Here is a 25266-nt window from a genome sequence, read left to right on the forward strand (position 1 = left end):
GGGTCAGATCAGGGTTGGCTTTTGTTTCTCACTGTCATCGAACCACACTTGGGTTTGCTTGTAAACGGAACGAGACTGGCTGGCAGGTGATCTCATAATGGTTGCACCAAGACACCATTACCGGTTTCACATGCGCCAAAATGAACATGAGTGGTTGAGCAGCATCAGGCTTGGATCAAAACTGTCTAGCACTGTTAATGTAGTTAATTAGACTGAAAAACACAAAAGATATGAGGAAGAATTTCACAAATTTCATTCTCACATGCAAAACTGGTGAAATATTCCTTGTACAAAGTTGAAAAGCCAACACATTGTTTAGGGTTCCACAATGAGCTCTTCTGCTTAATGTCTAATCATAATGTCTTAATGTCTTAATCTCTTCCTCTTAATGTCACATTAATCAACACACACACACACACAAACACACACACAAATTACTCGAAATGTTTAGCAAAACCTTTTTAAAAATGCCCTGAAACCTCAGGGAGATGTGCCACCTACTTTAAGAATACAGACCTCCATTTGCTCCTTAATCAATGCAAACAACTGTAATTGAAGGAGAGGATGGGATCACGTCAGCCAACATGTCGGTCACCATATTGATGCACCAAACTGACATTGCGTCATTCCTCAGTGATCGTGTGATGGACAAGAACCACCCTCAAACTCCCTCTCAGCTACACACCTGTCAAGAGTCATGACTGCAGCACGATAGCATCCCAGACCAAAATACTGTACATGTCAACACCTGATACAGTCCCCAAACCACCAACACACACACACACGCACACACACATGCACAAACACATGACACAGGAAGTCAACCAAAATCCCTGATTTATTACCCAGCATCTGCAACATCACCCTGTATAAAATATCCAATGCTACGACGTCACTATGAATGTATTGGGACGGTGAATTACCAGCTCTGCAGCTCAGTCCTGCTGTCATACTTGCTTCTGCTACAAAAGAACACAGCCTAATGAGATCAGGGCTCATCCTATCCAATCTATCTGTTTACTGTGGAGTTAAGCAAGGTATTTACTGTCTAAATCTGGTCAAAGGCTTTGAAACGGCAGCCCTGGTTGCATTTCATTGTAGATTAGTAAGAATGGACTCCCGGTATACTCCTACCATATGGAGTCCAGATATTAATAGATCAGAAAACTTAGTTGAATCGCGTGTTTTTTTTTTGCTGTTGTTCATAGAAAAAATAGAATCATGAAAGAAGGTGAATCCGCAGAATAAAGGAAAGTTTGTCATAATAAGCAGTAATGTAAAGCACAGCCTCAGGTAGTAACTTGTTTTTAGAAACAAGCGAACCGGTGCGATACCTCCTGGGTCAGCCTGTGGATGAGACCTGCATCGAACTTTGATGTTTTACTCAAAACTGCACACGCCGACTCTCTGCTGGTGGCTGCGTTGTCAGTCCCGTGTCTGCCAATGAGGGAGGACCGATTGAACTGGACTGATTGAACTGGCACACAAGATCACATGATGAATTAATCCAGACTCACAAATTATTGTAGTCAGTCACATTTCTGCTTCTGTAATATCGTACTGAGATTAGATAGAGTACCTACATACAAGTGGAATGCAGGATCAGTGTATTAGAGGTAGTATACCCCTAAACAGAACCAATACCAGTTCAGTCTTCTGATAATTCACCAAAAATCAATCAAGTTCTGAATAAGCAAAGTAACACAAGCATAAAATCCAACTTCAGAAGTCAAAGGCTGTATTACATCATTTCTCCTCACTGAGACATGTACTGTCGCTGCTAATCAAGCTAGATGAAGCTTGCTTCCCAATTTTGCCCACAACAGTTGTTACAATTGCTTTTAAAAGTTTTTCTTAATGTCTTTCTGTTTTTGTTTTCTATTCAGATAAAAAAAATTTAAAATCTCCAAACATGAAAACGCTGTTGCACCTTTTATAAAGCCACTAAATCAACTTTGTACCCAGCAAGCAGCTTCAGAATGCTGTGCGCATTTATAACAGACATCCTCAGCATCATTTCACTTCAGATATCAGGAGCAGACTCCTTTGAGTGAACAAACATTGAATTTACCGCTGTAGCACATGGAATAGGTTCATAAAAGGCTTCAGGTGAACTCTGGGAATCTCCGTCACCCAGCATCAGAACTTGATGAAACCAGAAAGTCTGGACCCGTTAGCTACAATTTGACCAGGTTGGTGAGTCATTCAGAGAGCCGTCAACTTCTCAGAGGGTCAGGAAATGAATTAGAGCAAACTAAATGATTGATTATTGATGAAATGTTGTGAATACATGACGAGTACTGTTAAAAAAATGTATTTAATTGAATACTTTCACAGCAGCTTTTTTATATTATCGAACACAGCAATCCTGAAGTTTCAAATCTGTTGCATAATTCATCAGCATCTCTTTTCCTCTGATGCATAGAGTCACTGTAATAAATCAGGGAGGATTAACGGCTCTTACATGGATGCATCTCAGGGATCCTGACAGCCTATAGAATCAACTCAGATGTTGTATGAATAATGACCATGATTAAGTCATGAATATTAATGTCAAAATGCACAGAAAAAAACGCCACGCCAATCCATTAGGTCAGTGTGACTGAGCATCTTACATCAACACGTGTCAAAAGCCTTTTCAAAATTACTCTTAAATGGAAATGACAGGGTTTTGTTGTGAGTGTCTGACTCGTGTGAAACTACCTGTTTTTCAGCGAAGGCTGTGGCTCTAATATAATGAGCAGTTGAAGTGGAGAGCAAATGTATAATGCATTATCCCCCCTTTTATCCCAAGGATGAGAGGAGGGCCAGTTTCTATGGGACTTCCAAGTGTTGGTCATGGATTTGTGCATCTGTGTGTTTGTCGTATGTGCTTTTGTGTGTACGTGCGCGCACATCAATGTTTGAGCGTGTGTGTGTGTGTGTGTGTGTGTGTGTGTGTGTGTGTGTGTGTGTGTGTGTGTTTGTGTTTGTGTGAAACCAGAGAAGAAGGCATCTGGCCTCTTCTTAAGAGAGGTCTCACATCATGAAAGAAACAACAACTGAAGGAGACACCAGAGAAAACCTAACCCTCCATGTCTAGACGTCATTATTGTTACATTTTTTCCTTCTAGTGCCTCAGTAATAGTGTGTGGTGCAGGCACTAAAAGGAGAGAGACACATTAACATGCATTAGCTGTTTACCATGTGATAATGAGCGACAGGATAGAGTGAGATCAGTCCTTTTTCAGGGCTGTGACCGTGGTGCAGTGATAAACATCAGATGGTGTAAACGCGGTGTACAAAGGTTCAGCTGGGGCTGTATCATCCTCAGGATCACCGCTTCTGATCCACCGCAAACCATATGGCTCTGCTTCATTTTGACACGCATGGATTAAAGGTCTAGTCTGTCCAGCCAAGGACTCCGCGTTCAAATCTGTCAATATTTCTGTATGTGCAGCTCTGAATATGACAACTTGGCTTTTAATTAGGAAATGAAAATAAGTCTCCAGAGTAAGAGTTTTATGTAATGCATCTCAGAATGAACAAACCCCCCTAAATAAACAATAATTTGTTTGAATAAAATCAAACCAGACAGCTGAGTCGGAGCCTCCAACCTGCCCGGTTTGAATAGTTTATTACCATTTCAGCGAAGCATTGACTGGAACATGGAGGAATGACACCAGAACAGCTCTGTACTTAGAGATAAACTTTTGAAGAATTTTCCCTCAAAGGAGCATTTGTTACCTCAGGTGCAATGTTGAGAATAATGAAGGGCACAAAGTAGCCCAAAGACTACTGTCTGTCCTCCATAACACACATCTGTACCCATTTGAGCACTGGTACCTCTGTTTTTGAATGTGTGTGTATTTAAGGACATGACAAACCAGCATAAACATATCAAAAGTACTAGAGCAGTAATCCCTTTGGTCTGTAGTGAAGAGATGATCAGTTACCATGTGAATAAGCCAAATCACATCATTCACTGAAAAATTTGCTGAGAGAAATGAGCAAATTTGCTGTTTCAGGCAAGCATTTATAAGCGGTTGGAGACGACCAAGCCTTGTTCACAGCTTGATCACGCCGCAGTGCAAACGCAAGTAATAAATAAAGTAATAAAAATTTTCCCCGTGAGGAAATTTGCATTTGGTCTCCACACACTGATGGGGGAAAGGTATGTTAACATGTTGCCGTGATGTCCTGGGGGTCAAGGTTCGCAATTCGAATAAATCTTTGAAGTAAAATAGTGTTTATGTAATTATGTTTCTGCATTTGAGACACCTGGGCAGTTATGGTTGGTGTCAGCATGTTTGAGGGATGATCACACTCAGGCTAGAAAGAAACAAATGATTACCAGGAAATAAAGAGCAAATAAGATGTCCCATTATTTCATTTAATACAACTATTTGTGCTCCTGACAGACAAGATGGATGATTTCTTGGAGGCTCCTGCTTGGGGTGGTCTATAAACTGAGTAAACTTCAACAAAAATAATAACAAATAAATAAATCAGTGGAATGACATAATACTTTTGATTTTTTATTCTACTACCATCAGTTATTGCACGTTTGAACAGACAGTGTGCTAAGTGATATCACTAAAACCACTATGTGTTACGTAACACCCTGAACTGGAAAACAACTGTACATAAAAAAGAACCATCTGCCAGTTAACTGTGATTAATTTTAGATTATGGTGAAGGTGACGCAGAGGAGCAGCGAGTGATGAAGACGGAGCCCTCAGCTGTTAGATATTAACTGATTAGGCACTGATACAAGGGGAAATAATAGGGATTGTGACTTTAATATGTTAGGCTATTAATCTGCTATCACATGTCATCTGTAGGGACTTGGCCTCAGTGGAGTAATCTGCTCACACACACACACACACACACACACACACACACACACACACACACACACACACACAGTAGGAGTCTGCTGTAAGTCATACAATTAATTGTAATTTCTTGCTACTGTAATTATTCAACTGTGTGGTGATAATTACTAGATCATAGAACGGGAGCAGAATCTGTCAGGAAACTGTAATTATTTTTATACATGTTTGATCTGGAGTATTAGTACCGTACAATTTCTATCAACTTTTTTCCGCTCCTCAGCTTATTTACTATTCCATTTGTTGTTGCTTTTTTGCAGATTAGTTAAAGCAGTTGGACTGTTGTTTGTTTGTTTGGTCCACCAATTTGCTTATTATACTTATTACACAAGGGCAGAATGGTGGTGCAGTGGTCAGCACTGTCCCCTCACAGCAAGAAGGTTCCAGGTTCCAGTCCCGGCTCCATCACAGGATCTTTCTGTGTGAGTCTGCATGTTCTCCCTGTTCCTGTGTGGGTTCTCTCTGGTACTCCAGCTTCCTCCAACAGTCCAAAGACATCAAGAGGGGACGAGACTGATTGATACTCTAAATTGACCGTAGGTGTGACTGTGAGTGTGAATGGTTGTCTGTCTCTATGTGTTGGTCCTGTGATGGACTGGTGACCTGTCCAGGGTGAACCTCTCCTCCCCCCCCCCGCCCCCGCCCCCGCCCCTTAACAGGATAAGTGGTAGAAAATGGATGGATGGATTTATCGCACATATTTATGGTCCAGATGATGTACACCCATGACTTTGGTGATCTGTTGACAAATGTCTCAGGATTTTGGATTTATTCTTGTGAAGTCCAGTAATAACTCAAAAGTTGAACCCTGCTGAAAATGCAGATCCTCTGAATTTTCCTCCACACAGACCTTTGTAGCTTTGGGTTAAATGTCTAATCAATTACAAGTTTGATTGTTGTGAGATTTGGTACCATCACGGCCCGCTGAGGATGATTGCTGACACTTTAACAATTCCACCAGTGGGTCAAAGCTTCAGTTGGTCTCTGTACTGGTTTCTGTACCTGACATTGTCACTGTCCTCCGCTGGATACATTTATCTTTAGCGGTTGATGACAAAGTACAGCTGACCAATAGAAGGCACACTCTCCTTGAGCCACAGAATCTGAACTCTTCATAGAAGTGATTCATATGTTTATGTTTCAAATCTGGGATGCTCCTGCTGATATATAAATGTAATAAAAAGTGATCACGGTAAAATTAGAGGAGATGTGAGGCAGAGCGACTCCTCCTGGAGGAGTAGTAGTTGCAGTCGTTAAAGCAGAGGTAGCACAGACAATCCGCTGGATGGCAGTGAGAAAAACACACAGCCTTTATAAAGTCAACTGCCATTTCTATTCCAGCCCAGCATCAGTCTGGACATTCTCCAGGCACTTGCACCTTTACACTTGATTTATAACTCTTGATATTTCCATTTATGTTAATAATTGGCAGTTAATTGACATGCTAAAAAAAAAACAATGACTTCAAAGAAAACCTCCTGCTCATCAGTGCGCCTCCAGACCGTCCAGGTTTTGGTGTATGCTTCATTCTTCATGAGTATTTACTGTGTTGTGCCTCAGAGGACTTGAGTGTCTGAATGGAAAAGGCTCCTGGTAGGTCATCAATACTGGTTTCCCCGACAAAACAGGATATATAAAGGTAGGATAACGTATCAATATAATGTGAATACCCTGATATTAGTCCTGATATTGTTAGTATATCACGATACATCATAACTGGTGTCTTTTTCTGGTTTCAAGTTATAACATTTTCGGAACTTACTTCCAACTGTTTGAATATTTGCCTTTACCCAGTTGGCCATGATATCCTCATTACTAATCATTAGCAAAAGATTTTCTGGTGTTAATATTTTGTGAAAGAACCAATAGTCATCCAGACAACACTATCATGATATCGAGGGCAAAAATAGTGATTTTGTTCATATTGCCCAGCAGCCAGGGCCTTTATGGGTGGCTGACAAAAACGCTGCTTTATTGCATTTTGGAGTTCAATTATTCCTAATATATATAAATGCAAAATAGGAATGGGTTTTCATATCATGATTAGATGAGGCTTTGATTAGAAAACAATTCCCAATAGTGAATATTACCAGCAAACATCAGCATCTCTGCATGTCCTGCCTGTTTGGACCCATTCTGCTAGAACCACTGCTGTCCACAGGAACAGACACGACTAGCATGGCTGGCTGGGATGCATGTCTCTGAGTCTGTTTTCCTCTCCTGCTCCTAACAGCTGTGGTTGCCTGCAGCGCTTAGCTAACACATCTCAGGCCCGCCATCCAGAGCAACATTAGCGCACTCACCAAACAGGACACAATACCCATGCAAACTCAATGCACTCCTCCTGCCACTTACTCGCACCACTATAGTGTCATGTTCCTCTGCACCTTTAGTGTGCAACTGCTGTAGAAATTAAAAGTGTTTCCACATGTTACCAAATAAAGGGAGTGGCTGTTTTTGGAAATGAAAGGAAAAGCATGCTTGTGTGTGTGCATGTGTGTGTGTGTGTGTGTGTGTGTGTGTATGTGTGTGTGTGTGTGTGTGTATACATAACTGTAAAGCCTGCGTTTGTGTGTGATGCTGAGGAAAGTGGTAGGCTTTGGTAGGCTTCTCTGATACAATCAATAGTGACATATATACGGCTAATTAGTGCAGCCTCGACTTGGCTGTCCTCACCTCTCACCCACCCGCTGTGAAATTGGATTAATTTACCTCGCCTTAATACGGCGTCTCAACTGAAGATGCCAAACACTAGAAAGACTTTTTATTAGCACATGACTTTTTTTGTTGGTTTAGAGAAAGCCTGTTTAAAAATGTGTTAATCTACAATCTGTGTTCAAATGAAGAGGTCATTTGTAAAAAACAAAACAAACGGAAAAAAAAAGCCTTCAGGGAATTCATGAAAAATCCGATCAAAGTTCAGCACATTTCATTTATTCAATATATTTGTATTTTATATTTTTAATTTACAGTGAAATATGTAATATTTTGACTTATATGCGGTTCCTTTTTCAGTTAATTATATCTACACAACATCAATCTTTGCAAAAAAAAACTTCAAATATTTTCATGATACTGAAAATAGTACGCACACACAAACACACACACTCATGCTGAGTATGGCGTGTGTGTTGGCTTCTTCAAGGCAGGGGTTGCTAGTAGTCCAATTATGTTGTCTCTTCCTGACAATGTGCTAAGGTTCTTATAGAGACAATCTGTTTCGAAGGAACTCCTTAAGAGCAGCTCAGTCCTTAAAACAAGCAGCAGACAACCTCTCCTAAGCTTTTTCTAACTCCATCTGTTTCCATCTTATGCTGATGCTTTACTAAGTCCACCCAGCAGCTCTTCCTCATCTCAACTGTCCAAGCTCTGCTCCTAAATCCCCACTTGATACTCATAATCTCTACTGTCCATATTCTGAAATCCACAGAAGAATGTGGTCACAACATTATTGATATAATTGGCTTTCCATCCTATTTTTCTCATCTGCTAATTCCTGCCTGCACCAGCTGACAGGTCCGGTAGTTCTAGTTAATGTCTGCAGAACCTGCAAGGTGCAGTTTCAGTATATGTGACCATAACTGATCTAGCATAAAGAAGAACACACAGACCACATTTAGTGGTTAAAAATGTTAAGTTTTAAGATGATCGTGATCACGGCTTCTCTGTGAAATAAGTATATTATGTTTCAGTGAGGGCGGCATGGCTCAGATGTAGAGTGGCCGTTTAGCAACCAAACGGTTGCTGGTTCGATCCTCACTTCCCCCGGTGACCATGTCCAGGTGTCCTTGAGCAAAATACTGAATCCCTAATTGCTCCTGATGGCCCTGCAACGGACTGGCGACCCGTCCAAGATGAACCCCGCCTCTCACCCAATGTCAGCTGGTATAGGCTCCAGCCCCCCCACCCTCGTTGACCCTTAACGGATAAGCAGTACAGGAAATGGATGGATGGATGGATGGGAGTTTCAGTGAATGAAAAAAACCTGCGTCTTTTGTGGTATTCTTTTTTCCTCTGTCTCTCCTGCATTTTCCTTTTCATCTTGGTATTTTTAACACTGTTTGCCAACAGCACCCCTGCAAAGCACAAACATGCCCATCTGTGAGAGTCTATGCAAGGGACTTTCTTGTGATGCTGTGAGGAAAACACTGAGAGAGAGAGAGAGAGAGAGAGAGAGAGAGAGAGAGAGAGAGAGAGAGAGAGAGAGAGAGCGCAGCAAAACGTATTCTTTTTTTTATTATTTTTATTTAGTAAGATTTAGGCACTGAAACACTCCTTCTTTGATCACATTTGATGGCATGTCCTTGGCAACCTTAGCAAACAACCAGCTGTCTTCACATTTACATTTGAAGGTGCACCGGAGTACATGAAGTCCATGAGCTCCAAACCAGAGAGAGCAGCACAGACCAAACATTTCTCATGAGAAAGATCCCAAACAGCCTAAACTTTGGCAAAAAATTGTCCTGACAGAGCATGTGGATATTTCAACTATGGATCAGTCATTATACTGCTGCAATGCAACTCAAGAAAACAATGGACAACCATTTACCTTTCCAGCAAGCCCCCCCGGAGACGACGCTGCTGTGGCAGTCAAATCTGGTCCCTCATGTGACAATGTTACAAAACATTTTCTCGAACATAATCACTGGGAAAAGCAGCAGCTCAAAATGATTGAACTCAGAACCAAAACCAGCATTTGAAGCAATCAGTCTAATAATAAATGGGAAGGAGGAACCATTCGATTAAATCATTTTCTTTCGTTCATGTGTCTTAGGAGCCTACAGGATGTTAGCTAACCCCAAAGTCCCTGACACAGAATTCTGAGGCGGCCTCACAGAACACAGCTTACTGAAATGAAGTTCACGCTTTTTAAAAATGAGGTTGTCTGAAGTGTCGATGCTAGCTTGAGGTCTGGTCACGTTAGCATCCTGGCTGGAGTTTTAGATGTGAAGAAGCTGAAAATGTGCTGGACTCAGAAATGGAAAGGAACAGACAAAAAAACAATTTATGAATCTTCCAAACTGCAGTATTTAGAAGTGAGGGTGCTCTCTGGTTCTGCAGGTCAGTGGTTCTCATCTTTTCAGGTTTCCCTGGAATGTGTGGGACACCATACTGAACATTCCTGTGCCTCATGTACAGTCAGAACAATCAAATGAAGGTCAATGATAGTTGATCCTTGAACTTGTGATTGTGCTGCATTCTGGGTTAAACTGGTAAATGGACTCAATTTATATAGCGCTTTTCTACCTTAGCGGCACTCAAAGCGCTTTACAGTGTCATCTCATTCACACACGCACTCACACACTGATGGTGGAGGCTACCATGTAAGGCGCCAACCTACTCATCAGGAGCAATTATGGGTTCAGTATCTTGCTCAAGGACACTTCGACATGGTCACCGGGGTCGGGGATCGAACCAGCGACCCTTTGGTTGCTAGACGACCACTCTACCCCTGAGCCATGCCATCCCACTGGGTTCTCCCTTGTTCATCAAATGACATATTCAGTATGTTGGTGTCTCAAAGCTTCTTCGTGTTCAAGGTGGAGGAGAAACTGGGTCACTGAGGACATTAGGATCTCTTTAAAGAACAAAATGATCAATTGCAGAATTTTCATAATAAAACACAAGTGATCGCACATTAAAACCATGTAAAAAATAAAATGACTAAAGCTAAATCAACATCAACCACTTTTGCAGTTTTTGCACTCTTTGGAATGTTGGTCTATCCATCCATCCATCCATTTTCTACCTCTTATTTTGTTAAGGCTCGCGGGGGGGGGGGGTGTTTCCTGCTCTTCACCTGCATCTTGAGTCATCAGTTCACCTGTATTTTAGCACTTCCTTTCTTTGTCAGATTGTCCATTCAGCTGCTCTGTAGTCTGTATTTATGATATAATTTCAATTATGTACCAACAATTTCAATAATGTTACAATTATTACAACAATAATCAAGTACAGTACAGAGGTTTGCAACCAAATGAAAATATCCTGTTCCTTTTAGATCCTCCCGGCAGCCTGAACATGGGTCCACTGCTCCACTTAACATCTAACGGTAAACATTTGCGATCTTTACAAATGAATAGGTCTATTTCCTGCATTATCCGAATTAAAAAGATGAGTAAATCTGTTAATTTACCCCCTCCCCATAATCACTATCATGCTTCCACTCAGAATTAGCTCGCCAATCTTTTTGTACTTTATTATTATGCAATACTACACAAGGAGTAAAGTTACTCATCGGCCCTCGTGGAATTCCAGTTTGCTACATGCCAGAGTCACCAGATTACAGAGATGTCCGCTTGTGGCACAGACGCTGACAACCACACACACCCAGAGAGATTGCTGAGTGTGTACATTTAGTTCTGGTTCCAAGCCATCTGTCAAAGATTTTGGGGGAATGGTGATGATGATGGGGTCTCTTGACAGGGATGACAGCAGTTCAGGACGAGTCAGTTTAGCATGTCACCGGAGGAAACGTGCGCACGCACGCACACACACACACACACACACACACACACACACACGCACACACACACACACACACCAGACAGACATTTATGCATGGACAGACACATTGATGTACACGCTGACATACTGCAACTCCAAGTTTTACTCAAAATGCAACTTAGACATCATAGTTATGTTGCCTGAGATGTAGTGTGCACCTGATCTTTTTATTCTAATTAATTTTAACAGACACAGGGTTACAGAAATCTCTGCATTACAGATTATTTATCAAATTTCAGCAGTTTGCTTATTTTTGGCATAAAAACACAGCCTAGCAGAACAACAACATAAAAAAAGCATGAGCTCAGCTTCTACAGACGAGGAATCATCTCCAGAAATCTGGCCTGCCAGCCATCCATCCATCCAGCCAACCGCTGTGATGTACAGAAGTCCAGCATGCATGTTTTATTGCACACTGCAACACAGACAGGGGCACTTAAAGCAGAATTTCCAATGATAACATGAGAGACAGAAAGAAGAGGCTTGCCGAGTTCAATGGGTTGCGTGCGTGTGTGTACTACTTCCTTGTGTGGCTACGTTCCTGAGCTGGTGTGTTCATGTGTGCGTTCTGAGATGTCAAGTGTAAGTGTGTTACTGTATATGAGGCAGTGGAATCACTTTAGCCAAAATTAGCACAGAGGTAATTGGGGCATGAGGACAGAAAATGTGCTGTGATGATTTTTACTCTCCATGACATAAGAGACCGTGAGGAGCTGAATAAAATAAGTACCCAGTGAGTCAAGCAGAGCTCACTGTTGCCTTGTGTAATGTAATAAAGGAATTTGTAAAAATGCACATTTTGGTTTTGTTGTCATGCAATGATTTAATACAATTAAAGCACATTCATTCTACTTGGAGCCACTTCCACTTGAATACTCATATATATCTGAAACATAAAACAGCCCATGCATTTCAATTAAAGCAGCTCACCCTGTGCACACACAGATTAGTGTCTCTTTCAGGCTCTGATTGGCTGACAGCCCGCATCAGTCAATGCTCTCTTTTAGATGTAGGTTTGGAGGAATGCTTCTAATTGTGAAAACTGGATTGGTGCGATGCTCTGGAGGTTTACTTTATATTATAGTCTGGTCTTTTTATTTTGACTTTATAGACGAGGTTAACCTGAGGTCCCACGGTTAACGCTTCAGGACGTGATCGACACACACTAAAGGATGATCGGGCCAGTAATGTTGTTAGATGTAGATATTCGGTTGAATGTAGGTTGGGAAACAATCCTGATGACAGCTGACGTTTTTGTTGTTGAAGTTGTGTTGGGAACTGATAAAGAATTTTAGGTGGTATCCTCTGTTTGAACTTTCTTGTACCTCAGTTTCATAATTCGTCTGCAAGGTCAAAAGCTGGTCTGAGCCCAGGGCCCTGGCCTGAATTGGGAGTGAACCTGCGGCGCCTTTCATAGTTGTAAATTCATAGTCAGAACACTTACTGATAATAAAGCTGATGCTTAAGACACCAGCGTTGTCTAGATGTGTAGCTGTGTTTAGACTGCATGAAAGTCAAAAGAATATTCTAATTCGGTGTTGCTGGGTAGTGCCTGACATTACTAGTATGACTGTTTACAAATGTCAGACACATGTTCTGGGGGAGCTGAGCTCAACCTCATCTCACAGCGAACCTTTTAGATCTGTCGTGGACGTCCGGTAAAGTGTCCAGTGTCAGTCGTCTCTGAGTCTCCAGCCTGGTTCATGTGTCCGACAAATTCCGTTGTCACAGAAAATTCCTCCACAGGAACTAACCAGAATGTCATGTCTCATGCATCTCCATCTCTATGTGTGTATCTTAGGCCACAGGAAATTATAATGTTGTTAGATATTGATACTTTACTACTTTCAAGCCCAACATTAGACATTGCTTTTTCAAAATTCAACTACCTGTTCAATGTTTGAGTCATCAAGGATAAATTGTTTAGTCTTTCTGTGAAGTGAATGATGGTGACAAATCGTAGTCTTGTGTATCCCGATTTCCAGCACAGGAGAGACAGTTGATTCAACCTGTCAGCATTCTGCTGTATGGGATGAAGACTGTTCTCTCTCCTTTTTTACTTCTGTAAGATAACTGAAGTCACCACAGGTGATGCTCAGCTCAGGAAGCAGTGATGATGCCCTTGCAAAGAAACCAAGATGGGGGACCAGGACTGCTACTTCCGTAACTGCTCACCAAACATGCAAGAACATCTCTGTTTGGTACATTTTGAAAAAACACATTAAATCTTTGCAATTATTCAACACAAGAACTGTGCACGCCTGCTTTACTGCATGATTGTGTTGCATGAAGGTAGCTAGCTTTTCCTGTAGGGAAAGGGACACATGCTTCACGCGCAGTGGGCCTGAAGATTTGCAGAGGAGATGAATTTTCTAGAGTCATGCAACAAAATAAAAGATGCTGAATCCTAACCACCCCCCCCCCCACACCTGATGTAGAATTCCCTCTAAATAATCGCTACAGTTACAGTTACAGGCACCAGAAACCCAGGCAGCCGTGTTGACCAGCAGCAGGTCCAGCGATACTCTACAACTCCTACAGGATATGAAACAAGCCAGCCTACACAAAGCCTCTGAGGACCCCCAAAACCAGTTAACTCACAGAGAAGGATCATTAAGATAGCTTTACAGAACAATTCCTTTCTCTTGATAATATAAATATTACTGTACTTTTAACATCTGGCTGGTAGGTTTATTCAATCTACTGTCATATTGACAATCTGGAAACTATATATCATTTTTTTGTGGGGCTTCATTAGGCCTTTTTTTGTTATTGTGGTAATTAAGCAAAGCATCCATTCATATTTTCTAAACCGTATTATCAGTTATGTTTCATCATTTCTCACAATAGAAGCAATGCCCTCTCCTCTCCTCTCCTCTTTCTCATCTTTCCTCTCCTCTCCTTTCCTCTCTTGCTTGTAAGTGTCTGGGTGGAAATCAAAGTGCATTAAACATTAAATATGCTGTCAAGAGGCAGAAGTCTCTCCATGTTGCTGATGATGGGGAAAGTAGGGCAGTGACGGACGAGGTATAGATAGAGAGGAGGAGGAGGAGGAGGAGAAGGAGGAGGAGAATGGACACATATGCAAAGATGGCGGTAAAGAGAGAGAAAGAGAGGGACATTGAAAATGGCCTTAAGAATGCAGATAAATCTTCATATGGAATCTTGTGCTCATGGCGTGTGTGAGTGTGTGTGTGTGTGTGTGTGTGTGTGTGTGTGTGTGCGCGCGCGTGTGTGTGCGCGTGTGTGTGAGGTTGCAGTGGTTAGATGTAAGACGGAACCCGGAAGATATGCCTGGACTGAACACACCCTAACCTGCCTTGCATGGTTGAAATTAGGTCCTTGAACTACACACAGAACCACACTGAACATAATAATGGCTGTTGACCAGCAGCACAATACGATGTTCTCTATCTTATGAAAGGATTTCTGTGCGTATTTGCAGGTGAGACACAGAAAGCAAAAAAACAAAACAAAACAAAACCCAAAAACAACCAAAACATTTACTTCCAGACAACTGAAGCTCATAGACTAGTCTGTTTTCTCTCCATCCTTTTGTTAGATCACTTTCATCCTCAAGACACAGCTTCAGTATGATCTGTGCTCCTGAGCTGTTTCTGGCAACACCACAAAAAAACAAGTTAAGATGCAGGCCCAGCTCGAGAGATTGACTCAGCTAAAAGGTTAAAACAGACACCTTGCTCTCTCTCTCTACTGTTACTATGCAGACTAGCCAGACGGACCAGTCCCCCGCTGCCACAGGCCACACTCCCTCAAACTCAAAGTCAAATTTGCTTTATTGGCAAACCAGTGTTGCCAGAGCAGTACAGTTTCTTTGCTAAAGACCTATATTTTTATATCTCTTCAACCTTGTGTGTGTTCACTGCTGGAGAATTCAGCCATCTTTGGGTTACTACTGACTCCTCTCTGGAGCCAAAATGTGTCCCACTACAGTGCAGATCAGTGGACAATTGCGCCCAAGTAATTCAAAGTCATCTTCACAACAGAAAATGATGACATTACATCAAATAACACGTAAGGAATGATATGCGATTACTGATATTTAGCTTTAGTTGCAATGATCCACATTTGTTCCATACCGATACGGTTACTGATGCCGATACTGTAATATTATCATTACTGGTTGTTTTTGTCACCATGTTTAAAGCTACATCATGTGGCTGGAGTAAAATACACAGCATGTCCTCTGGTTATAAAAAAGAGCAAAACACAGACTCAAATTCATTGAATTCCAATGTATTCCAGCCAGACTTGTATGGCTTGGTGATGTGATCGATATCATGTTACGTTTCACAACGTCATCCAAGCGCTGTCATGCTTCTCTTTTGATAAAGATTCTCAAAAGTCCCGACTGTCTATTGACTATTCGGGATGAATGAACACTGTAAAAAAAGACAACCCTCTGGTCAAATTTGCACAAGAGACGTGAAGCTAAAATACTCTTCAGGTTCAGATCTTTAAGGTGTTGCTGATACGTCAAAACAACGAGCTAAAAGAGGATAAATAGCTAAATAGAACTACAAAGCTACAAAGCATGCTGATAGATCTCTCTGGAGTCATGTAAGCTGAGCCAGTGACAGTAACCGTTTGATTTATTGGCAATGGAAACCTGTTGCTAATTGTAGTTTTCAGGGCAACTATACAAAAGTCATGAAGGAGTAACAAAGGATTGACACTTGCACAAGCATTAATTCATTAAAACTGTTTCTGCAAGGCCTTTCCAGTGTTGCCCACTTGTCTTCCTATTCTACGCCACTCCATTTAACGGTTATTCATCAAACTGTTGTTTCTGTTTTCGATTTATAGTCTTATCATGTCAACTACAGGATCCATAAATTTGTGTACCACAACATAATCCTGTCTACATGTGTGCTCTTATGTGCATACAGTTTCCTGTCTAAATGACACGGGGCAGCGCTACAATAAAGCCGAGACATCTCTTGTCTCTCGTCAGTGAGATACTGCTGGGTCCATCTCCGTGTGTCAGGTCTTAATAACCAAATGCAAATGTCGTTAACTTTTTCCGACACTAATGTCTCCCAACACTAATTTGACCTTGTGTTTAAGGAGTTCCACCATTTGAAACCGGTGTTTTTCTGAAATGCTTCTCGGTGGCAGTTTCTCAGCTGCTGGATGAGGTGGGGAGAATCATAATAGATGGGTGTTACACTTAAGATTTCAGAGCTCACTCATCAAACAAAGATAGCTGCAACAGAGTTTCTAACTAAGCCCATCAAAGAGGAACTCCTGCCATTTTGGTTCTGCTCCTCCATAAGTCTCAGAGGAAATATAAATATATTTGATTTTCAGATTCAACAGAGCAGAGTAACAGATATCCAGACCTTCAATCCTCTACATGCTGGATTCAAACTTTCTATAATTAAAAATGTGTTTTTGTAGCCATCGTTAGGTAAAACTGTACAGAACACCTTTACAGAAGTGGTGGCTACAGACATTAGCGCATGAGTTTTAGCATCCTTGTCAGTATGCTTGTCTTTTATGGTCATGGCTTTCAATTCTGGTAAAGTGGTGAAAGGTACTTGTTCCAAATCTTTCAAAACGCCACAGCACAGCTGCAATTTTTGAGCCTCTGTGTCAATTTGAAATGTTTTCAGATGTAAAGATCCCCATTATGAAACTGCTTTGGATTAATAAGACTCTCCATGATGAGAACCCACATCCTGTGTGAAAATAGTGGAATGCCCCGTTAAATTGTAAGCCAGGGGTCCCCAAACTTTTTTCTGTGAGGGCCACATAACTTTTCCCTTCTCTGATGGGGGCCGGGGTCAGTTTGTAACAGAAAAAGTGGGACGATCGCAGGGGTGCCTAAATTTAAAAATGTATTGTTTTCCAGAAAGCCACACAACCAAATAACCCTCTCTGGGTTCGGGTCTAGGATTTTTTTCTGGGGGTTGACAGACAGGGGCACAGACTGCAGAAGGGTGGAATAGAATGTCACGCTCTATGCATGTATGAAATAGTTACTAACTGACTGTTCACACCAAACGGCAATGTGAATTTTTGCGTCGCTTTATTCGCGAATATGAACATATTGATCCAGCGATCAAATTCACACGAATAAAGTGACGTGAAAATTCGCGTTGCGTTTGGTGTGAACATTAGGGCTGCAACTAACGACTATTTTCATAGTTGTCTGGTCACCGACTATTGAAACGATTAGTCGACTAATCGGATAATTATTAACTTTTTTCTTAAATTTAGCATGAAGTTGATTTAATTATGTGGCAAATGATAATAAACAAGAAAGATGGGTACAATGAAAAATACATCTTTTATTGAACATTCATTAATTCAAAATACGTTTGTCAGGCACAGTCTGGCATAACGCTAGAGCTCGCTTTTATAGTGAAAATACACTTATAAAATGTACGATGTGTGTCATAAAAACCGTACTGGCTTGAATGTTACTTGAATCTCACTGAGGCGAGTCAGACTCCATTTCGTTCAACTGCCCGACGGGCTTCTTCAAATGTTCGTGCATAACCGAGGTCCTGCCATGACACGCACGGTCTGCTTTGCAACCTCTACAAGTAGTCTTTTTATTCGCCGTATCCAGGCTAAAATGCTCCCAAACTTTAGAAGTTTTGGTACGCATACCTGATGTTGACGCCGCCATTTCTGTATGTTCCCGCTCAGAGACAGAGACGCTCTTGCGCATGAGCGGCTCTCGGCAGAGATTATAATCAAGTGTGATGCCTCACTCTGTTGGAAAAACGCGTGTGGCGACAAAAGTCGACGATGGAATTCATTGTCGACTATTTCTATTAACGATTTTTGTTGACAACGTTGACTAATCGTTGCAGCCTTAGTGAACACACCTTAATAGTTAATAATGAAAACAGTTCATAGCTAGTTATCAATTTTATTATCAAATACAAATACACAGATGGAAAAAAAAAATCAATCGTATCTGGCCCGCGGGCCGTAGTTTGGGGACCACTGTTGTAAGCAGTCATAAAGATCAACAAATTTGGAGAAATATCCAACACAACACATTGTTTTCCATGACCATGACAGATGCAATCTGCTTGATCGCCATCTGAGCACTGCCTACTGCCACGTCCAGAATCAATCCAAGCTTGCACCATATTGACCGCCTCGAATCCTGATACACTTGACACAGAAGTGAGGAAACTCTGTTGTCACTGACACTGAATCTGTCTTTGTGGACACAGAGATATTTAGTTCCTCAGGGTTATTGCTACCGTCTGAGAGCAGCAAAAAGTATAATAGCCCTTTTGAAAGCAGAATAAAAATAGCAGAAGTTTAGTGCGCATCCAAGGGTGGTGAGAATTTACTTACAAAGCACTCACTCTTTAAACAAGTTGGAGTCCCAAACACACAAGAACATTTTTGCATCTTCTTTCCTCACAACCCATCCAATAAAAAATCCAGTCACCCAAATAGTGAAGATCTAGACAAGTCTAGTTGTAGTTTCCATCTACTTTGCACCGTAAACCCTAAGAATGAATGTTGACAATATTGTGTATTTTTACTATCAACAAAAAAAAATCAGAGTAAAGAATTGATGCACCACCAACTGTTGATAACTCAACAGGTAAACTGAGTCAAAATGATTTCAGTCAAAATTTCCGTTCAACTTCAAGTTGATCACTTGTACACTGTAACTCAAGACACTAACTGTAATAGAAATAACACCATACTTAATAATAACATGCATATATAATAAGTTATTGCACTAAACCATCTCAAATAGAGTGGTCACAACACTAACTAAAAAGTTAGAGCTGCATAACATGACATTAACTAGTGCTTTCATGAAATTAACTAGCTTTGCCTGAAAGACTGCTGCTATAAAGGCATCTGACATAGAGCTGCTATAACATCGTCTGACATAGAGCTGCTATAACATCGTCTGACATAGAGCTGCTATAACATCGTCTGACATAGAGCTGCTATAACATCGTCTGACATAGAGCTGCAATAACATCGTCTGACATAGAGCTGCTATAACATCGTCTGACATAGAGCTGCTATAACATCGTCTGACATAGAGCTGCAATAACATCGTCTGACATAGAGCTGCTATAACATCGTCTGACATAGAGCTGCTATAACATCGTCTGACATAGAGCTGCTATAACATCGTCTGACATAGAGCTGCAATAACATCGTCTGACATAGAGCTGCTATAGCATCGTCTGACATAGAGCTGCAATAACATCGTCTGACATAGAGCTGCAATAACATCGTCTGACATAGAGCTGCTATAGCATCGTCTGACATAGAGCTGCAATAACATCGTCTGACATAGAGCTGCTATAGCATCGTCTGACATAGAGCTGCAATAACATCGTCTGACATAGAGCTGCTATAGCATCGTCTGACATAGAGCTGCAATAACATCGTCTGACATAGAGCTGCTATAGCATCGTCTGACATAGAGCTGCTATAACATCGTCTGACATAGAGCTGCTATAACATCGTCTGACATAGAGCTGCTATAACATCGTCTGACATAGAGCTGCAATAACATCGTCTGACATAGAGCTGCTATAGCATCGTCTGACATAGAGCTGCTATAACATCGTCTGACATAGAGCTGCTTTAACATCGTCTGACATAGAGCTGCTATAACATCGTCTGACATAGAGCTGCTATAACATCGTCTGACATAGAGCTGCTATAACATCGTCTGACATAGAGCTGCAATAACATCGTCTGACATAGAGCTGCTATAGCATCGTCTGACATAGAGCTGCTATAGCATCGTCTGACATAGAGCTGCTATAGCATCGTCTGACATAGAGCTGCAATAACATCGTCTGACATAGAGCTGCTATAGCATCGTCTGACATAGAGCTGCTATAGCATCGTCTGACATAGAGCTGCAATAGCATCGTCTGACATAGAGCTGCTATAACATCGTCTGAATTTGAGGCTGTATAACATCAACTGAACTAGAGGTGCTGTGAACTAGAGGTGCTGTAACACAGCTGAAATGACAGTCAGGGGTCATGTTATTACAGGTGGGAATATTAAAAACTGTTGCTAAACAACTATTGCAAACATATGGCTGAATTGATGATATTGCATTGCCATTATTTTGAAAAAAAATAAATTTCATGCTCATATTGGATTATCAGTGTGTGTGTGTGTGTGTGTGTGTGTGTGTGTGTGTGTGTGTGTGTGTGTTTGTGTGTATACATGTGTGTGCAAACAGTTTTAGAATGTGAATAGCTGGGCTTTGAGGTCACCGGCACCTTCATTTTTGGGTTCCTGAGCTATAAGGTTTGGCAGCCCCTGGTCTACAGGACTCGGTTCAGAGCAAAGTTATGTCAGAAATGAATCCCAAAAACATTTGACACTTTTGTCTGAACAAACAGAAGGTAATGAAGCACTACTTTCATGGTAGCAGAATATGAGCTTAAATCTACTTGAAAAGCATCGCATTACAATAACAGGGGCTTGAGCCCCAAGCTGGACACCACTGACCTGGAGCTCACGTAAAAAAAGGAAATGTAAACATGTAAAATCTTATGAATCCATGACAATTAAGATTCAATGTAATCTGACAGTGCTGCATTATAGAAGTACATGCACACACAACCTGGTTAAGGAATCAGTACATCAGGATTTTCTGAGTCCAACAAGTGTATCACCAGAGAGACTGGTTCTGTTTAGCAGGGCTGGCATGTAGAAGCACTTTCTAACAGTTTGTCTTTATCAGTTGGGTCACTGTGCAAGAATTGGAGTGGGTGCTTTTCTACTGAAGAAAGTAAACAGCAACAAGCAGAAGCCAACAACAAATGTAATTCCAAGAGACCAAGGAGTCTCACAGAGCCTCATTCATACAGCTCCACAGCAAACAAGCATAAACAGGCATTACACGTCCTGGAATAAGACATCGTCTGCCTCGCTGACACGTGCATTGACGTGTGTGTATGTGTTGGGGGTGGGGGGTAAATTTAAAGAGGGAGTTCTTAAGCCTAGCTTTAAACCAAGCCTAAAATGCTCTTATATTTGCCTGCATTATGATAGCAGAGGTGAAGCTCACTGCACGGAACTGAACTAGAAAAAAACAACCCAGAAATCCAAGAGGCTCGCTCGAGAGACTGCAGAGGACATAAATAATATGCAGCCGCTGTACAGAACACGCTGTTGCATGGAATTGCGTGGTCTGTCGTTCACGCGAGGCGTGTGACCGTCCACATGCACTGCAATCAAAGCGACACCTGAACATCTCATCGCGATCAGTTCACGTTCACCCCACAGCAGCAGCGGCAGCACGGACAACTGGAGTCATTACTGATGCTGGGTTGGTGCCGCTGCATGTGGAAAGGGTGGGTTTGGCGCACGGGGAGTTGCCTGTGACACACGCACACACACGCACACACACGCACACTGAACTTCATATATTCACACATGCACACACATGAATATAAATGTTCGCACTCGGAATGAATGAAGCAGCGTGGCCCAGAAAGAGCGCCGAACATGCTTCAGGTGTGCGCTACCCGCAGTAGCGACACGGCGATGCTGAGCCAATGCAGCGGCAACACACGCCCCTCCGCTCCGCTCCTCGCTACACACACACACACACACACACACACACACACACACACACACACACGCACTGTTCTCCCACTCGTCGACGGAAACACACACATCCGAGTCTGGAAATCATTGAGCAGTCAGCACATTCTGCGCGGTGAAAACGCATCGAAGTGCATGGTCAAATGTGGAAAAGCGATCGTGTGACACATTTCAATTGGGGGGGGGGGGGGGGGGTGAGAGAGCGTCCGCGGCTATATGGCTGGCGTGTATCAGGGTAAAATATTTTTAAGGTGGGCGCCCTTCGAAGCAGCTATGAATGAAGCACACATTGCACAGGTGTAGATTATGAGAATTTTCTTAGGAGGATATATATATATATATATATATATATATATATATATATATATATATATATATATGATAGGATATATATATATATCCTATCATATATATATATATATACACACACACACACACACACACACACACACACACACACACACACACAGTTGTGGTGGTCTACTTACGCACTGCCTCCTTTTTAGGGTCTAGGGCATTGGCAGTCTGCTGTATCTGGCCTATTTTGTTCTGGAGGACCCAGACTCGCTGGTTGGTGCTAATGATGTCGTTTTCCAGCTCCTGAAACAAGGAGCAGGCGTGCCGGGCCAGGTCGGACAGCTGTCGCAAGGTCCGGGACAGAACCACGTTACTGATGGCACACAGGTCCTCGAAGAGCAGACCTTCATCGTTGGGGATCTGGTGCCTGCACAGAAGCTGTGGCTCCACAATCCTTTTGGCGAATGGCATTTTGCACGCCAAAAATAATAGATATAAGCCAAGTGTAAATTCCCACTGCCTAGAAAAAGAAAAAAGAGGGACAACATCCAAATAAATAAATCCACGAGAAACCCGATGAGGAGTCAGGCCGACCGCGCGTTATTCCCGGGCGTCAATCCAAAGTTCCCAGCGTCTCCTTGAGATCCTCCATCCTGCTGCTGCTTTCTGGGGATCACTCACACTCCCGCTCACACACGCACACACATGCACACACATGCAGGACACAGCTAAGCCCAGGTCAGTGGTGTGAGGATGCGTGTTGAGTCTGCGATCATGGGTTGTCTCCGTGCATGCTCAAAGCTGCCAGAAGCAGTAGGAAGCAGCACTGCGAGATTTCAAAATAACCAACCCGGTCTGATAGAATTAAAAGCACTGATGGCGACACCAGTTTAGAATAAGACAAGAATACAGGATGCGTGTTAGAGAAACACGTGTGAGACACAGCGTCATAAGCATTGAACTAAAACACAAGTGTATATATATACATATATATACATATATATTAAGATATATACATTAAAAAAGCTGTAACTGTTACCGTTCTGCATATGTAAGGCTTTTATTTTGTAAGCCTGCCCTTGCTTTTCCGGTGATACTGTGGTTATTTGTGTGGATCTTGACGCTTCTGGTCTCTGTGGCCTGAACAGCGTGAAGGCTGAGGGAATGAGAGGGAAGACTTGAGGTAAAACCAGGAGATGTAATCGGCTGGTGACAGGAAACCGTCACAAAAATTAACCTGCAGACAAGTTTTACATCACGGAGAGACGAGCTGACCTCACATTGGCAATGAACAGTCGTGACCTAAAAATGGAATGGGAAACATCTGCTGATTGAACTGAGTCTGGAACAGAAACCTGAAAGTGGTGTTGGTGTTTTTCCTAATTTGAAAAAAAAAAAAAAAATCGATTTTTTTTTTTTTAGTTGAATTTCATTTTCTTCAAAGGCATCTTGACACGCCATCAGACAGGCAGTTATCTTTAAAACATTTCTAAGCCAAACTGGCTGAGGCGTATATCCGTTGTTCAATAATTATGATTTTCTCCAAGCCTCGCTTGGCATTGATATTGTTCACAGTTTCCAAATGTTCTCAAAGTGATTCTTTGTCCAAAACACAAAATGCAACAAAATGAACAAATTGTGGTCCCCAGTTTTGATCTTTGTGAGGTCAGATGTTAATTGTATAAATGAAAACAGTCACCACACAGCACTGGCAGACATGTCAGGGCTCACAGGCACTGTGGCTGCTGCACAAGGTGTTAGACGTCCAAAATGTAACATGTAAAGAAGGAAAGCTCCCAAAGAGTGGTAATACAAAGCTCCTGGCTTCCCACAAGCTTGTTCAAAAACACTCCACCACTCCAACCCACGTCACATGATGAGTGAGTGAAGTTTAATGTAATATGAGGTTGGACACAGAGCCTCTAACTTCCAAGACTGAACAGTTGATGGCCAGCAGGAGGCTGCACTGTACCTGAACACTGTCCGGTCAACAGATTTTGCTGATTGTGAGCTTCCTGGGTGCTAAGCCCTGCTGTTGTCTCTTTCATTCACCATGATTAGCCTATAGCCTCTAGGCTCAGCTTGTATATAGACATGTCCGCAGTAAACCTGCTGCTGCAGCAAATTTGAGGCGCAGCAGATTGACAGTAACCTATCAGGGGGCCTCACTCAGAGCTGCCAAGAAGACAAGCATGCTCGGTGCAGCGCGTATATATGCACCCCTGCAAACTGACAATGAGCTTACAGGGAAACTCATGCTGCAGCCACGGGTTGGCTTGGGTTTTTACAAATACTCAAAAAGTTTCTTCACACACACAACATTTGCTTAAGACTTTAATCAATTCTGAGGTTGGACCAAGTCACACTTGTGCTGAGTCTTAGCCTTCAAGTCACAAGTGAGTCATGAATCAAATTTTCTTGGTCAGGTCAAATCCTGACTCAGGCAAGTCAAGTCCTGTTTAAGGTCATGTAACTAACAGTATTATTAACCTATTATTACCTCATTTACTGTTTTAAATGTATTTCAACCCCATTTAAAAACATTTTAACTTCCTTTAGTCAGCTGTCAACTTATTTTTACTTACATTACTGATTTAAATATATATTTACTCCATTAAAAAAACCCTCATACACTCTATTTTCATTTTATGGTTTCAGTCTAAAAACAATCAAGTTATTTAAGTCATCATGTCTCTGCTCAAGTCTTGAGTTTTAAACTTCCAAGTCAAGTCTTGAATTTTTTTCACAAGTTATTAAATGCTTGACTCAGGTCTAAATACCATGTGCAGTCAGGATCCAAGTCCCAATGATTTGAGTCTCCATGTCTGAATGTCTTTACAATTCGATTTTTAATTTAAGGAGACATTATCCTCAGTGTCCTCACTGTGTCACTGTCCAAGTGAAGAGAAGTCTAGTTTCTGCACTGAAAACATCAAAACCTCTCACTGACTTGCTGTTGTGATAGTAAACTGCCTTTAAATAGATGAAA

The 25266-nt window shown here is 41.7% G+C and overlaps 1 protein-coding gene across 2 annotated transcripts in view; it reads right to left on the reverse strand.

Annotated features, from left to right (window-relative positions):
- Positions 1 to 23057, reverse strand: part of nhsb (Nance-Horan syndrome b (congenital cataracts and dental anomalies)) — a 63989-nt gene extending 40932 nt beyond the window's left edge. For both annotated transcript variants that reach the window (XM_086180130.1, XM_086180124.1), the window contains exon 1: positions 22469 to 23057. In XM_086180130.1, coding sequence (XP_086036256.1) covers positions 22469 to 22748 — 280 coding nt within the window. In that variant the 5' untranslated portion in view covers positions 22749 to 23057. The remainder of the gene's footprint in view (positions 1 to 22468) is intronic.
- Between the last annotated feature and the right edge of the window lie 2209 nt (positions 23058 to 25266).

Source organism: Aulostomus chinensis, chromosome 2 (assembly GCF_037954235.1).
Source record: "Aulostomus chinensis isolate RoL2024-O1b breed Wild chromosome 2, RoL_Achi_v1.0, whole genome shotgun sequence".
Lineage (NCBI taxonomy): Eukaryota > Metazoa > Chordata > Actinopteri > Syngnathiformes > Aulostomidae > Aulostomus > Aulostomus chinensis.